Source organism: Arachis duranensis, chromosome 10 (assembly GCF_000817695.3).
Source record: "Arachis duranensis cultivar V14167 chromosome 10, aradu.V14167.gnm2.J7QH, whole genome shotgun sequence".
Classification (NCBI taxonomy): domain Eukaryota; kingdom Viridiplantae; phylum Streptophyta; class Magnoliopsida; order Fabales; family Fabaceae; genus Arachis; species Arachis duranensis.
The window spans coordinates 5,458,365-5,476,088 of NC_029781.3; the positions used below are offsets into that span (position 1 = coordinate 5,458,365).

General features: G+C 32.9%; 3 protein-coding genes and 1 non-coding gene across 4 annotated transcripts; all 4 read right to left on the reverse strand.

The window, feature by feature from the left end:
- Window positions 1-1,785: 1,785 nt before the first annotated feature.
- LOC107468667 (pentatricopeptide repeat-containing protein At5g09450, mitochondrial) lies at window positions 1,786-4,392 on the reverse strand. The gene is made up of 3 exons (XM_016087997.3): window positions 4,278-4,392; window positions 3,796-4,096; window positions 1,786-2,935 (listed from the first exon to the last, which is right to left on the reverse strand). The coding sequence occupies exons 1-3, from the start codon at window positions 4,310-4,312 to the stop codon at window positions 2,042-2,044; spliced, it is 1,230 nt and encodes a 409-aa protein (XP_015943483.1). The 5' UTR covers window positions 4,313-4,392; the 3' UTR covers window positions 1,786-2,041.
- Window positions 4,393-5,680: 1,288 nt separating this feature from the next.
- Window positions 5,681-10,819, reverse strand: LOC107468749 (receptor-like protein 13). The gene is made up of 8 exons (XM_016088110.3): window positions 10,336-10,819; window positions 10,089-10,244; window positions 9,440-9,514; window positions 9,180-9,350; window positions 8,766-8,849; window positions 8,477-8,641; window positions 8,096-8,167; window positions 5,681-8,018 (listed from the first exon to the last, which is right to left on the reverse strand). Exons 1-8 carry the CDS (start codon window positions 10,733-10,735, stop codon window positions 5,797-5,799), a joined length of 3,345 nt encoding a protein of 1,114 aa, XP_015943596.1. The 5' UTR covers window positions 10,736-10,819; the 3' UTR covers window positions 5,681-5,796.
- A 951-nt stretch (window positions 10,820-11,770) lies between these two features.
- Window positions 11,771-13,372, reverse strand: LOC107468728 (RING-H2 finger protein ATL52). Its single transcript, XM_016088077.3, has one exon. It carries the CDS (start codon window positions 13,202-13,204, stop codon window positions 11,912-11,914), a length of 1,293 nt encoding a protein of 430 aa, XP_015943563.1. The 5' UTR covers window positions 13,205-13,372; the 3' UTR covers window positions 11,771-11,911.
- Window positions 13,373-15,431: 2,059 nt separating this feature from the next.
- Window positions 15,432-15,503, reverse strand: TRNAE-UUC (transfer RNA glutamic acid (anticodon UUC)). Its single transcript has one exon. It is a non-coding gene; the product is annotated as a tRNA-Glu (tRNA).
- Between the last annotated feature and the right edge of the window lie 2,221 nt (window positions 15,504-17,724).

Consider the following 17,724-nt stretch of genomic DNA (forward strand, 5'->3'; position numbering starts at 1 on the left):
GCATCATCAGCAGAATTTTGTACTTCTTGTACATATCTGATAAAAAGGAAAAACTTTTATGGAAGAACTTACTAAAAAAAATTGTACTTTACAAAGAATTATGCAATCTCTTTTTTTTTTTTTTTTTCAAAAGAATCATACAAATTCTCAATCAGTGCCATACTAGGCTAACTAAAATATGGTTAAATGTCAACAAGAAAACAACATCTAAATCTTGTCCTTTTGATAATTGAAACCATTAGACACACTCTGAAGTCTGAATTGAATAAGGTAAGGGTAAACTTTTTGGGTCAAGTACTATAATCTTAAGAGATTATTCAACACTGGCAGAGTAGTTTGAGTTTGTCTCATTAGGTTGTACTTTTACCCTTAGACTTAGAGTGTGTCCCCTCAAAATAAATGTGTGGTTTTGGTTTCATCATATGAGATTAAATCCAAATAATCTGAACTACCAATCAATGAAACCTATCTGAATTTATTTCCTACATCATTTAAATTAATTATATAAAACTCAAGGATAGGATTATGATTCTGCTACATCATGATTTTGGTTCTTAATCTTCAAATCCGGGAGATATCATATTCATGTCTTCCTACTTATCTGTCTGACCTTATCAATTATTAGAAGTCATTTGAATAATAGGCCAAAAGAGAAGAATGGAGAAGCATAAATTTCTCATGTCTATTTTTTTTTTGTCAAATTTTCTTTTTCGAAAAAAAAAAATAATTCTTGCATGAGATTACCTTTTGGCATGCCCAGTTGAGTGATATGCAACATGCAAATCTTTATTAAATTACTTGATTTTAAAAAAATAACTTATTTAACTCCTGAAATTAGACAAGATTGTATATACAATTTTTTTTACATCTCTATATCAGATAAATTACTTTAAAAAATAATTTAATTTTGATGTACTATCAGTATAAAATAGTTTTATACGTGTATCTAATTATGTAACGATACGTCTACAAAAATAACTATTTTTTATATTGATAGCGTAAATAACTCCAAAAGAACAAATGTAATTAAATGACTCTGTAAAATGTTTATACGTATCAAAATTAAACTCTTAAAAAATTGACAAAAATAAACAGACACAGTTGTGGCTAGCTCAGTAGTGATTAGTGAACAGTATAAATTGGTAATAATATTTTGTAACATGAATTAATGGTCATGCATGATGCATAGTGTGTGAAAATACGGGAAAGGGATATTGTTTCCAAAGTGCATGGTGGGAGTTGTGCCGCGTAAGCTCCCAACTATTTGCTTCACATGCTTCTGCCATTGGCTGTTGGCTCTTGACCAAGCATACTACCTGTATTCAACCCCCTTCACTTCAACCTTCTCTTTCCATTGATTCATTCAAGGACCATACCATACCATACCATACCAATAATGCATTTTCATATGGTACTATCAAGCATCTTGTTTAATGTGGATGTTAATGAATTGTTCTGTGAGATTTGTACCATGTTAGTTGCTAGCAGAAGCAGTCAGTCCCATCATCCATTATTGTTTGGCTTTTAGGTCTATTTCAATTCAATGTTTGTTGTTTGTTCTTTCATTAGGATTTAGAAGTTAGATAGATCTATGCTTGGAGGCTACAGCATTGCTTAGTTACTTGTCAAATGGTTGTTGCCATTTATGGGAAAACCTCCCTGTTTCTGCAAGAAACCAAAAAAGGTGCTTACTTAAACACTTGCATGTAGTATTCTTTATTGAAGGGGGAGAAGAAAACTTAGCATTTTCATATTAAGTTATTAACTAACCATTGTCAAGACATGTTGCCAAAAAGAAGGAAAAGAGAGCATATATAAAAAGTTGTAGGAATAAATTTAGCCACCACAGCAGCATTACAACTAATCTAATGAGAAATGAGGAAAATACAAGGCTCTCACATAGAACCACTGGAGTGTTACAAATCCACAAAAACAGTTCAAAACTGTCATCCTGCAGGTTATTTATTGAGTCATCCATAATTTCCTTTCAAAACCCTGTAAAGTACACTACATGATAGATTCACTGCCAAAGAACTGCTGATTAATTGTTTCCGGGATTGAGATTCTTGTCAATGAGAACCATGTTCAAATTGTTGGCAATTTCACCTAACCCAATATCTGTAAATGCAGCCATAATCCTTTCACATGCAAGCATATCAAAATCTGAGGCAGTTGATTGCTTCCATTGATCAATAACTTCACCCACTTCTTTTGTATGCCCAAGCATCAAATATGAAGAAACAACACAAATATAATTCCTGCTAATCATTTTCTGGTTAGTCATTCTCAAGGATTTCCATATCTGATCTATTTTATCCTTATTTCCCAACCCAGTATAAAGAATGATTAAGAAGTCATATGTTATCCACTGCCTTTGGGAGATTCTTTTTTCAGCCTCAACAAGGGTGTTTGAAGCAGCATTCTCAAGATGACCTACTTTAACATATATATTTGCCAGGTTCAAATATCTTGTCCAACTTTCATCAGAACCAGCACCATGACTCATTTCATCAAGAATCCTTCTAACTTCATCAACATTAAAAGTAGCAGCACAGGAACTAATCCAGAGGTTGTAGGTGAAGATATCTGGAGCAATCTTTTGTTGTTTCAGTTCTTCAACAACTAAGGGAACCTTTTCAAGCTGTCCGACTGACACGTAAAGTGTCATCAACTCGTTGTAAGTGAGGGCATCAAAGGAGAGATTGGAATCCTTAATCCTTTGATAAAGTTCTTCAGCCTTTTCAATCAGTTTTGCTCCTGCATAAGAATGGAGGAGGGCTGTGTAAGTTTCAGTTGTCTTTGCAGCAAGAGGTAGACCCTCGAAGTAACGCTCTGCAGCATCAATGCCGAAAACTTTAGTCATCAAATCTATGCGGACTGCATAATCAGAGTCTGATAATTGGTATTCATCATGGGCAACCATCCATTCTGATATCTGCAATCATCAATAGTCACAAACTGCAGAGCCGTAGATCCAACAGAAAATAAGAGAACAATATTCATACTAGAGCCTTCCATGCTCAATGTGCTCTTATAAATTTTAAACTTTTTGTTCCATTACAGTCAAAATTCAAATGCCAATGGGACTATTTATCAAAGTCCATACTTAGTGTATTACCAACCACTATATGATTCTTCATTTTCAGCCATTATAAGCATAGCACAACTATAATACTTGAAACCTTACAAACCTAATAAAACTCCAAATCTCAAACTGTATTATTCTAAGCTGAAACTGTGTGCAGGATCAAGTTTCTTGGTGAGAAAATAAGAGAAAATGAGAGACAATTTTGAGGTGCTGAGAAAGCTCCCTTTTCTTATTGAATGCAGCAATTAGAGTGAGAGAATCTAACTATATTACAACAGTTTTCTATTTATAGACATAGCTAACTAACTAAGTGCCCGCTGTATGCTGAGTCATCATCACAACTAACTAACAAGTAACAACCTAACACTCTAATTTATTAGCCAAGCTAACTGAGCAGGGAATAGCTGAAGCATTTCCAACTTGCTCAGTATCACTCTCATCACTCTATTTTGCTAAATTTCAAGAGATGCTAAGAGATATGAACTTAATGACCAATCTAGAGAACCTAGCTCTCTAGACAAAAGGATCCCTGACCTTAATTCACAAAATGATTATTTGTCCTCCATTATTTGAGGCTCTAAGCCTTGGTTTTTATACAAAAAACGAACAACTAACTCCATAAAAACTATCTAATAATACTAGCAATTTAACCATCTAAATCATTAAAATTCCAATCACCATGAGAAAGGAAAAGATCAAATAGAAACCTCAAGAGCATGTTTGTAGCGCTGAGATCTTCTAAGGTCTTTGGATATATCCCGAAGCTCAGAAGCTGTAATTGTATTCCCTTCAAGGACCCATTTTTGAATAATATTTGTGGCGCTTCGCTTTGGGAGCCTTAACCTCATGATTCTGCTCCTTAGGTCATCATCGTCTTCAGCCACAGAGCTATGAGTCTCTTCTTCAATCGCCACGTCACTGTTCACAGCACCCGAGGACGAAAATCTTGATAGGTTTGATGCTCCCTTCAGGAAACAAGGCTGCGGCTGATAGATATAGCTGCTGTTTCTGCATGATATGACCAATTGCAATAATCGTGGGTGAGTTGAGAACTACCAATACCCTAAACAATTTCAATCAGTGGGATGATATACATTGATTGGAAAAGAGGGTCAGCATGACATTAACATCAAATCGCAGTTGCAAAGTGTGATTTTGGAACATCGAGTGAGAGAGTAGTTAGGCTTACCGTCTGAGAGCGAAGAACAGCGAGCGACACGCCATTGGAGGCGTTTGCTTCCTTCCCCTTGATTCTCTCTGTTCTCAGCTAGTCAGCTATTCCACTTTTACATTATACCCTTAATATGTCCAATTTCTAAAATATTTAAAATACAATTTGAGACTTGAGAGTCTATTTTTTAAAGATGCTTGGTAAATATATAAAATATACGAGTTAGTAGTTAAAATCGTTCCTGAAATATATTTTGATCTTTATTTTTATTTTTAAAAGATAAAGTTAATCAAAATAGTTCTGAAAGATGAACGAGTTATTCAAGTTCGTCCTTCCGTCATCTCCTTCGCTGAGTTGGCTAACGTTAGCTGACGTGTGACGTTAACTGCCACTGTGAAAGGTTGATGGCGTGGTTCAAATATAGGGTGAAAGGCTTAGAGCATAACTTGAGGGAAGGAGATGATAGAAGGACGAACGTGAATGACTCGTTCATCTTTTGGGATTATTTTGATTAACTTTATCTTTCGGGGATGAGAATGGAGATCGGGGTATATTTCAGGAAGGGAGCCACTCAGATAAAGACACCTAAAACATTTTTTTTTAAGATGTTTTTTAAATCATGTTATTTTTGTCAAAATTAGGCTAGACAAATTGTTTTAACTGAAAAAATGGTGAATCAAATCTTGAACTGGTCTAAATTAATGTTATTTTTTATAAAAAATTACTACAATACCCTTATTATAAAATTTATATATATAATAGAAAAATAAATGACTAAAATTTAGGATTCTCAAAATTAATATATATAATAGAAGTATTTTAGTCATTTTCTATAATAGGGTATTGCAATCATTTTTTATAAAAGATAATATTAATTTAGACCAGTTCAAGATTTGATTCATCATTTTTCGGTCAAACCAATTTGTCTAACCTAATTTTGACAAAAATAACACGATTTAATCGATTATATGTTAAATTTTAATTATTAAAAAATATCTTTATGAAAAGACGTTTTCAACGTCTTTATCTGAGTTGCTTCTTTTAAGGAATGATTTTGATTATTAACTCTAAAATATATTTGTTAAGATTTTAAGTGTAACAATACATCTTTTGATTTGTAACCAAAAAAATAAAACTTATGTAAAACATTAGATTGACACAATTTCTTTATGTACTTTTTTAAATTTGATTAGACATCAATATAACAAAAAGATTAACTACTCAATTAGCACAACAAAGAAGTAATGTATAAAGTACATAAATTCCTCAAGAACAGCTCATGCAAAGCGTGAAAATATACTAATTAGAGTAAAATTGTCGCTAGCTACTCAAATTAAGATTGATTATTATCACTAAAAGTCTAAAAAGATACATGTAATTGAAGGAAGTCGATTAAAAATCTAATCAGCAAAGATTGCATGGAAATCTAAAGCAAGAGAGTTGTCGTATATGATTTACACATGATATGAATACAACCTTCAATTTGTAACACTGTCAAATATTCTTGAACACAACTTATTCAACACTTGCTAGATGCCTAATAGAACATATCTTTAAGGACTCCACCAAAACATTTATAGAGGCAATCCTCAATAAAATAAAACCATTTTCTCCTCCAATAAGGATTGATCCAAAGAATTGCAATGAACACCAAGACTACCATCACATAGGATGCTGCAAAAGTCCAACAAAATGAAGTGAAATCAATGACAGAATTGTCCTCTCCATTATTGAAGGTAGCAAGTGCTGGTAATGGTGCCATTGCAGTGCCTCTATTACTGATACTCCAAGAGAGATATGGATTTCCTATGTAGCTGTTCTCACCAAAAGTTGCAAATTGTCCTTCATCAGGTGCTATACCAGAAAAATTGTTGTAGGACACATTGAAAACAGCCAGAGAGTTCAAGCCTTGCAGTTGAAGAGGGATTTGTCCACTCAATCTATTAAAAGATAGGTCCAAGCTTTCAATCATCTTTAACTTTTGGAAGCTATCTGGAATTGACCCAATTAAATGGTTGTGTGATAAGTTAAGGGCATGAAGTGCAACCAAATCTCCTATGGTTTGTGAAATCTTTCCCTCTAACTGATTACAAGACAAATCCAAACCTGACATATTATTGAGAATATTGCCTTTGTATGATAGACTTGAACCTTTTGTAGTAATTCTCATTTCCTCTGGGGCAAAATAAGAGGCAACTTTGTCATGCATTTCAACATCAAAGTTATGGTACTGAAAGTTGATGTAGAACAGTTGACTGTATATAAATCCAAAGTAAGAAGATCTGAAGTAGTTTGCTAAAAAATCATAATAATTCCCTTGGTTACCAAAGGAGATATTGTTGAAGCATGTGGGTATAGTCCCAGAGAAGTTATTGCGAGAAAGATCCAAGAAATTGAGTTGTTTTAACTCACAAATCTGCTTGGGAAGTTGACCTTGCAATCTATTCCCAGCCAATGAAAGGTACTTCAAATTTGTGAGCCCATTGACACTATTGGGAACACTTCCTGAAATGTTGTTGTCTCCCAAATCAAGAGAATATAATTCAGAGTTGTTTAGTATTGATTCGGGAATGGTACCGGCAAGACTATTGTTCCTTAAGTGAATGAACTTCAACCATGATGATGAGTTGCCCAAACAAGAAGGCAATGAACCAGAAAATCTGTTATGAGATAGGCTTACAAATGTGATAAATTCAAGTTCACATAATTCTCTTGGTATTGCACCTTCAAAGTTATTCCCTGACACACTCAAGAATACAAGATTCAAATTTCCAACCACCCAACCTGGAAGCTCACCTGATAAATCATTGTTAGAGAGATCAAGCAGACCCAAATGCTGCATATTCCGGAGTCCGTCTTGTAGTTTTCCATGGAAGTTGTTATTGTCCAGCATCAGCACACTTAAGAATGTCATGCTCAAAGGTGCAGCAAGTATTTGACCTTGGAACTTGTTATGTGATAAGCTCAAAATTAGCAATGAGATGCATCCCTTAAACATTTCATTTGGTAACTCCCCAGATAAATTATTGTATGCCAAATCCAAAGTTCTCAAGGTTGACATCTCTCCAACTGAAGCCGGAATATCGCCGTCGAGGACATTAAAAGAAGCATTAAGATATTCAAGGTATGGAAAAGAGAATCCCAAGGATGTTGGTAGTTTACCTTGGATCATATTGTTCGATACATCCAATGTGTAGAGATGAATATTCATTTTTTGATCTTCAAAATAACCATTGAACAAGTTATTGTTGAGGAGTAAAGCTTCCAACTTTGGATTGTTCATCAATAACCAATTGGGAAACCTACCAAGAAGATTATTGTTTGATAGATCAATGAATATCAAGCTACTTTGGTTGGAAAGGAAGGTAGGAATTGCTCCTGTGGCAGAGTTCAGTTGACAACTGGACATGTCTAGATACTGCAATTGAAATGATGGAATCCAAGGAGGATTCTCAGTTTCCACTTGAAAATTCTTGTTCTGCTGTCTTCCAAGTCTTAATACTTTGAGTTCTGAATAATTAGCCAATGTGCTTAATGGGAATGTTCCCTCAAAATTGTTGTCTGCCAGGGATAGGTACTCAAGAGGTGCATTATTTTGAGCAAGAAAGGATAATGATATGTTTCCACTTAAAAAATTCCTTGAGAGATCAAGAGCTCTAAGTGATGTCAAGTTTTTTAGGCAGGAGAATGAAGACAGAGATCCAGTAAGATGATTATCACTCACATCTAGCTCTTGAAGATTCTTCATTTTGCATAAACCTAGAGCCAACCAAGTAAAGTTAACACAATCACTAATTAATCCAGCAAGAAAAATAATCATGAAAATGTGTGTTCACCTTGGATTGGTACTGTGGTTCCGGAAACAGACCTTAGGATAAGTACTTCCAAGTTGGGTAAGTCAGCAAAAACTTCACAGAAAAAGGTGAGACACTTAGAAATGGATCTATCAATTTAATAGCTTTGCTTTATGTTAGAAACAAGAGACTAAAGTGGAGAAAGGATTTGTGTATTATTGACTGTATTCAATTTTTGTTCCAATGATATAGTATAGAAGGGTATTTATAGGTGCTAAGAGAATCGTAGTAACAAAGACGTAATATTTTATAAATATTCAGATATACTAAATAATTTTAATGAATGCTAATTGATCATAATATATTCTGACACTTAACATCTCCAAATTAATAGTATAAGCATTATAATATGCTAGCACTTACCTTCATCATCTTGTTCTCCAAACAGGATCTCAGTCTCATGCAGGATGAGAGATCTAAGATTTGGTAGGTGCGACAAAAATTTAAATGTTGTGTTGGCATTTACAACATGAGTACCACTTAAATCAAGGGTTTCTAACATTAACCTCGACAAAGTCTTGGAATACTCTGAAATTTTTAGACTCAATAGTCATTAGTCAATACATATATATAAAATAATAAATTTATTAATGAAATCAATAGCTAAATTCAGTGAAACATCTGATTTCATGACACAAGTGGAGTCACGTACCTGGAGTTGTCGAGGAGCTTGATGTGATTGTAAGTGAATTTTCACTCAAATCCAGTGTTTCCAGATTTTGTAAAACTGACAACTCTGTACAAAAAGAATAAAATAGTTTTATACGTACATCAAATTACGTCATATTAACAAAAATAACTATTAACAGTGTAAATAGATATCAAAAAAATAGATATAATTACAGTGTCAGTGATCAAAATTAAACTCATAATAAGAATAAATGATCATTTGTATTCATAAAAGATGAAAATATTGACAAGTTTAGTTTTGATTTAATGTAGGTGTATATGTCAGCGTTTTCATTTTTCATGGATACAAATGTTCATTTATTCCTCATAATAATAATAATAATAATAATAATAATAATAAAAATAATGCATCTATACGTATATATGTATAAAATACCATCAATAGCTAGAGGTCCAAGTGTGCCCATGCTGTATTGGCTAAGAAGCAGGTTCTTGAGGAATTTGAGGGGACTCAAGCTTCTGAATATGCTAGTAACGTTTATGGTTAAGTAATTCTGACTCAGATCTAATGTTTCTAATTTCTTCAATTCTGACATCCTCTTGAAATCTTCGACAACAATACATTATTGAAATGAATTAGTAATCAAAATAATTATGCTCGATTTTTACTAAACAGTAAAGCGTACAAGCACATACCGTCAATTTCTGAGGGGCTTTGAAGTCGATTACTGCTTAAATCCAAATGCTCCAAGTTTCGTAAAGCTAACAACTCTGATATACAAAATTACAAATGTTATTTCTTAACTATTCAATTCATTTTTCTCAATTGCCAATAACTACTATAGGTTTTTATTTGTTAGATAAATGTTGAGAGCCACATAAATTAATAATAAGCTTATATCATTATTAGCTATAATAATATAATAACTAGGAAGCATTTCAAATGTTATGGCATTTTAGGTGTTTCAATAGTTTTATAATAGAAAGTTGTGGACAGTTTGTTTTTATATGAGATGAATAGTTGAAATTATTAAATAATTTATCATATTTGATTGAATTGTTATTTAATTATTTTTAATTAAATTGTTAATCTAATTATTTTTAAATATATATNATAAATTTATGGTAGAAATTAAACTCAGGTACAGTCACTAAAATTAATAACCAAAAGCTGTTAGATAATTTGATTGATTTAACTAAATTTATATGATTCTCAGCTATTAATTTTATATCGAGTCAACTGCATCTGAATTTTTACTTAAATTTATATATTATTAGAATAACCACTAAAAACGTGAATGAAATATAACTCAAATGAAATATAATACAAGAGTGCGCTGAATACCTCGAACTGGAAAGGGTCCATCTAAAAAGTTATTACGAAGCAGCAAAGTCTTGAGAGAAGTGAAAGAAGTCAACGTATCTATGACACTGATGTTAAACGAACAGTAACTAAGATCTATTGCTTCTAACGTCTTCAACGTTGACATGCCTCCGTGATCTTATCAAAACAGAAAAACAAAAATCATATTTGCGAAATTAACAAACTTAACGGAGAGATAGACGTTAGCGAAGTTGATTATCTAATTTACCTTGAGTGAAAATGGAGTTATTGAAACAGTTAAAGGAGAAATCAATGGCGGTTAAGTTCTTGAAGGGTACGAAGAAGGAAAAATCCAGCGTCAAGAAGTTGAGGCACTGGTGGATGTACGGATCAAAGTCATCCGGGTGAGGATAAACCCCGTTCAAGAACTGAAGGAAGAGATGGGTCACGTGACCGGAATCAGGATCGCACGTGACACGCTCCCACCCACAGCAATCACTGTTTGAGTCGTTGATCCATGAAGACAGAGAAGCCGGACTCTTCAGAAAAGCCTTGTATTTTAGCAGTGCTTTTCTCTCTACTTCCAAACATGCTTTAGCTTTGCTTCCATGGCCTATAATTACTATTATTGTTGCTGCATACAACACCACCACCCTTGAGTTCAACATAGTATCAAATTTGTTGCAAGATTTTTAGATATGATACATAGTTTTTCCATTAATTAGCAACTATATATTTAGAGTAGTCAAAGTCATGCTTGCTTGCAGCATTCATGAGAAATTCTTACTTAATAGTTAATAATACACCATGAAATAAACTATTTATTTCGGTCATATATAATATTATTTACAGAACCCGCATCCGGTTATTTTATACTTTAATTTCTTAATCTCGTCGACATAAACGTGCCAATAATTTAGGATAGCGCCTTTGTTTGTTGATTGCCTCATTACAACTGCCAAAAATTTATAATAAAGAGTTGTTGAATGTGAATGACTGAATGCTTCATGATCGGTATGAAGAGGGACCCACGCGGTTATATACTTATATATATATACACACAACACACCTAAGAGAAATGATAAATAAATAATTAAATATAGTTGCTCACTGAGCTCCAATGCTAGTTGTTTTTTTTTTGGACCTGAACTCTAATGCTAGTTAGTTGAACTGTTATCGTCTAATTTGTAGAATCTAAAGCCCAAATTTAAAGAACCAAAAATGGGTGAAATCCGACAACATTAAAGTGCCATAACCAGTTAAAATACCAATTAGTACGAATATAATTCTTCTTCATAATATGATAGATTATTGAAAACTTATGAAAAAGTAGATAAATTATACAACATATGCAATTTAATAATAAAGTAATGTTTTCAAATCAGGTTTGTTATTAATTTACATTTTGACATTATGGCAGCATTAATGAGCATTTTTGGCTAACTGGCTGCTTGAGTTCCTCATAATATATGCTAGTTGCAAGTTGGATTCATTTGTTGTCACAACTTTATTCTCTGATGGTTTACCAAGTTCATTGAACTATGAGTGTGATTGTGGGTTATCATTTTCCCATCTATGCCATCATCAAACTTGAACGAGGTAAAGGCCTAATTGCAGTTTGGGTATAAACCTTAGAAGACCAGAATATAACAAATTCAAGTGAAAAATCAAACATAAATGACAGCTTTGATTTCTCAGCAAAATTAAGCAAATATCTTTATTTGCAACTTATTGATTCTCTCTATTACACAATTGAGCATCACATAACTTGTTTGATGCCAACATCAATAACAAAAGGAAAACATTGAAACTCTCAGCTTGTTGAGAGCAACATACATGCATCTTTAAAAGCTTCTCAGATTATTAGCATTTTGCTTCCTCTGAGTTTGGCTGCGGCTATACAAAGAAGACACAAGGTATTTACCATTGAAGGAACGTGACCTCTTCATTGAACTAGGAACAACACTATGCAGATACCTTATCCTGAAAGAAGAGCTTCTCCCTCTCCCTCCTCCTCTCCCTTTTGAACTACTTGCCCCATTCTCATTCTCATTTCCATTAACATTAACATTAACATTAACCCTCTTTGAACCAATTCGTTCACTCTCAGTCTCATCCCCAAGAACTCTATTCGAATCGGAATCCAAATCCGCAGATAGAACAAATGCAGATGCAGCAAGAGCAATATCTGCAACAGAAGAAGAATCCAGAGAAACAGATCTCCTTGGCCTAATCATGCTTAGTACTCTTTCACCTCCCAATTGGCCTTGTTCTTCTCCTTCTTCATCCTCTTCCGTGTTCCTCAATTCAAAGCCAATATTTTGAGTATTTTCCATTCCTCTAAGGCTTCTTCCATTGTTAATATTTTCCACAGATCTCATCTCCAAGGAACCTGAACCTGAACCTGAACCTGAACTTGAACCTGAACTTGAAGTTGAATCAAGAACATTAAGATTATGATTATGATGCTGCATAGATGGAACCCTAAGAGTGTTGTTGGAAACAATTGGAGCTCTACACATAGGACAATTGGTGTGTGACCTAAGCCATGTATCAATACAAGGCAAATGAAAAGCGTGGTTACACTTTGGCAATAATCTAACACTCTCATCTTCTTGAAACTCGCTCAAACAAACAGAGCACTCTGTTCCTTCAATCAAACCCTCACCTCTCTTATACCTACAAACAGCGATTGCGTTGATAATCGATTCTTGAAGACCGGGTGTACGGATGTACCAGATCGGGTGGTCCACCACAGGACCGTGCTCCTCATCAACGAAGAAATCATCACGCGTATTATCCTGTGTTCGAAGACTCAACGGTGGCGATAAGGATCTTCTCCTCCTTCTGAAGATCCTCGCGAAGATTGCACAGCAAATAACAACGAAGAAAGCAGCTCCGATAACGGAGAGAGCAAGGACCAAGTAGGGCGAGAGCGCGTGGCTTTTTCCATGATCTGATGTATCGTCTAAGGGGAGAGGAGGAATCGGTGGCGGTGGTTGGGAATAATAGTAGTATTGGGGGTTGGTGATGCAGAGTTTGAGGCATTCCTCACAGTTTGAAGAACAATTCTTCTCCACTTTGCAGATGGACTCGCAGATTTCTGGCATGAGTTTTCTGCGATGGTGAAACACCATTTCTGAGAGAAATTGTGGTTAGTTAGGGTTTTAGGGTGAGAAAGAAAGAAGAGAGAGGAAGAAAAAGAAGAAATATGAACATCAGCATTCAAAGAGAGAACAGAGAAGGTGGTGGTGGATGGTGAAGTTTGGTCTCCTAGTTTGACTTTCTAACTTTACACTTACTTACTTCATAATTCATATGTAATCACCCCTATCCACATGGATTATAATAAATTACAGATTTGTTTTACTTCTATATCTACGGAATTTATTGCATATCAGATTTCATTTATTTTAGTTTTGTATTTTATGTGGGAGTAAGTTACTATTTCGAGAAAATATTATATATACAAATTTGTTAACATCTTCATGAATTCATTCGTTGCTACGTGAGACTAATTTTGTCGTTATAACACCATTTTGGATCTTTATTTATTTATTTATGGTGGAAACCGGAAACTGTGGCACTCTATTTTATATGAAGTTGATAATTAAATGTTGAGAAAAGCTCTGCATATAAGTTATTAGGGCTTATATGCTTTACAAGTTAATTAACGAATAAACTCAAAAAACGCGATACAAGATTTACGTTTTTCTTCTTTTTCCTCTTCCTCTTCTTCTTATTTTTTTTCATTTCTTGTCTTCTCTTTCTCCTCCTTCTTCTTCTTTCTGCACGTTCTTCTTCCTCTTCCTCTTCTTATTCTTCTTCTTTTCTTTTGTTTCTTCTTTCTCTTTCTCGTTCTTCTTCTTCTTGCATGTTCTTCTTCTTCCTCTTCTTCTTCTTTTCTTTTGTTTCTTACCTTCTCTTTCTCTTTTTTCTTCTTCTTGTTGCACGTTCTTCTTCCTCTTTCTGTTCTTCTTCTTCATTTATGTACTTTTTTCTCTGTTTTCTTTTTTCGTTATTCTCGATTCCCATTTTTTTTGACATCAAGCTCTGAAATCGTTTTTTAAGAAGAAGCAGCAGAAGATGAGGAGGAGAAAGAGAAAGAGTTCTGAAATATGCATAAATTTTGGGTGTATTTCTGTAATCCTTTGGGTGTATTTCCTGTAATCGTTGGGGTGTATTTCTGTAATCGTTTGGGTTATTTCTGAAGTTCCATTATCTTCAAATTTGGCAAGAAAATTGTTTTCATGAAGGAAGAAGAAGAGTCGTTCATAATGCATGGTGAGTAGCGCGCTTTGAAAACAGGAAGTTGTTGAATAACTTGCGTTTTATTTACTCTCGAATGTAGAAGTGTGTAATGCATTAATTAAGTGTAATGCGTGTACTTTATTAGACTTGTAAAACTTGTAAGCCAAAAAGACTCGTATGTATAAGAGGTCTCTTAAAAGTTATTTTGATTAAATTTTTATCTAATTTTTTATCTTTATTTATTTTTTTGTTTTCGTGTGTAGTTCTTTTCCATTTAGGGGGAAGGGGTCGGTTCGTCGGTGGGCTTGGACCCGATACTTAATCCGATAAGAGCGCAATTTGCTGCGACCACAAAATTAAGGTGAAAATGTTCACTAAAATTAATACGAAAATTATATGGCTAGCATAATTTATATATTGTATTTCCTAGCAAAATTTGTATAGGCTATATAGTACTCCTATTGATATTGACATCGTCAAATAATATAACTTTAGTTGTCATTAACAAATTAATTCACCTAACATTGCATAGGGGCTTACATGGGCCACCATATTAACTATTAAGCTTCAGAAATTTGTTAGCAATCAAGGACGGTAGAGAGATATTTTATTTTAGTCGTCCCTTTTCCCTTTCTTTCTATTTTCAAACGAAAGAGCAGGTAATAACTTATCAGTAATATTATCTATCTAAAATTTTTTATAAATTAAATTCAATCAAGCTAAATAATAAAATGTAAAATAATATTAATCATAATTAATTTTAATTATATTAGACTAATTTAATTAAATTTAATTAATAAAAATACTTAAATATATAACATTATTCATAATTTATTAATTTAAAATGCAAACCCAACTAACCTTCAAGAATAATACTTAGCATACTAACTCTAAAATGGGTGAAATTTTAGTACAAGTATGTCAAAAAAGTGAAAAACACGAGCGTTGAATGAAACCAATAATATTTACTAAGAAAAGGGTTATTGGACTTCTTTCTTTTCGGTCAACAGTATTGCTAGATTTGATGAAACATATAAGAACCAGCTATATTGCTCAATATGATCTATGGTATCCTATGTCCTATCTTTAGGAGCATCCAAAAAGGAACAAAAATTCCGTTGCCGGGAATCGAACCCGGGTCTCCTGGGTGAAAGCCAGATATCCTAACCGCTGGACGACAACGGATGTTGATGTTCTTTTTTTGCAAAAGAGTTTTATATAAAAATAATTACCAAAGTTTTATACATGCATTCTGGCCACCTTTTAATATAAATCAACTTGCGAATTATGTTAACCAAAATAAATCTGTAACAAACAACAAGATCAAGATCAGAAGCCAAATACTTAACGTGCGGTTCCCTTCTATCTTTGGGCCAAACCTTTGCTTGGAGTTACGAACAACTTCCATGGCATGCAACATTTTGATATAGTGCCTGATTTCATTACTTTAGTTTTGTTTACCTGCCTTAGACTATAATTTAGAAAGCAACTTTTAAAAGGGTAAATGAATTCAATTTTTCTACCTCAGATAAAATCTTTTCTGTATCTCCATAAACATCTATAGGGTCATGCCTACCTCAAAAACTCAGAAGTGTTGTTGATGTAAAAAGGCATATACAATCACAAAATACGGATGTTAGCAAGTTGCTCTATTTCAATGCGTCAATAAGGATCAAGTTAAGGGTGCCGAAATGAAAAAGAGGCTGGCGTATGAACTATATATGAAGTACGAACTCAAGGAAGAGATAGCGGCCCGTTAAAATTACATTTTCTCTATTCTGTTCTTTACTTTTTGTTGCTACATCCAACCATTAACATAAGTCAAGGCCTTAACGGTATTATATTAGTGATTTTTTAACTTAAAGTTTTATATATTATTCTTATTTTTTTTAATTTATATAACTTACATGTGCCAAGCTAAATTTTATTATCCTTTGTTATTAAATACTTTATTTTCTTTGGGTTTTTAGAGTAAAATATCAAAATTATATCTAAAAATTTATATTACATAAAAAAGTAAAAAATAATAATGAGTTTAATTTTGGGACACTAACAATGTAAAACGTTTTATATAGTCGTACAATCACATTTTTTTTAAATGACTATTCATACAATCAATATAGAAAGTAATTATTTTTATCTATGTATCATTACGTAATTGTATATATGTGTAAAATTATTTTACGTTGTGCATCAAAATTAAATTTGATAATAATACTCTGAAATATTAAAAATTATCACAAAAATATAATATTACTATCTACAATTAATATTTTTCATTTCTGTTTTCTACAGAAGTGGATTATATAAATTTAAATTCAAATAAAATATAAAAGTCTTAATAATTAATATGTAGACTAGACACCAATAAATAAGATGTAGATTCAATAACTACTATTTATATATGTTCTCTAAAATAAGACAATTATTTAAAAAATGACTATAATATTTTGAATATATATATTAACCAACAAATTAAAAAGAAAAATGCTAGGTAAATAATGATTATTTTGAATAATATGAACAACCACCAATCAAATAAAGATACACTACATTCTAATTTAATGCTACTAATTTAAATTTATTCTTTTAACCCTATTAATTTATATTATTCACACATTGTTTAAAAATGTTGTTGGTTATCTATACTTTTTCAATTAAAAATACTCTATAGATACTAAAAATCAATCACTAAATAAATTATTATATATTTATATATAAATATATATTATTTAACATAATTTTTAACATGCTAATTAGGGGTGGCAATATGTATCCTATCCGCGGGTACCCAACCCGATCCGCAGCGGGTAGGATAGGGTGCAGGTAGGGTTTTTGTGCGGGTCGGGTAGGGTGTGGGTTGAGTCTCAACCCTACCCGACCAACCCGCACCCTATATATGTATATGTTATATACTTATATAAAAATATGTTCTAAGTTGATGTTGAACCAAAGACCTGTCACTAAATGCAAAAGATGCTTAGTTATTAAAAGAAGATCACTAATTGATAATTTAATAAACTTTTTTTACATAAAAATAGTTCTATTTTAAATTATCATCAAGTTATCTAATAATATTGCATCTTTTTTTTGTAACTTGCAGATAGAGTCGGATACAGGTTAAGAGCGGGTAGGATTAGGATTGAGATATTTTCAACCCGCAGGTAGAGTAGAGTTGAGATTATATAAAAATCTCAACCTGCGAATAGGATTAGAATTGACTCCAAAGCCTATCCTATCCTACCCATTGTCACCCCTAATACTAATGAATTATAACTCAAATGGTGTCTTCATACTCACCGCGAATTTAATTCTGTCTTTGAAAAAAAAAAAAAAACTTAATTTTTAATACATATATTTTATTGGGCAAAGTATATTTTTTGTCCCTAAAGTTTGACAAAAATTT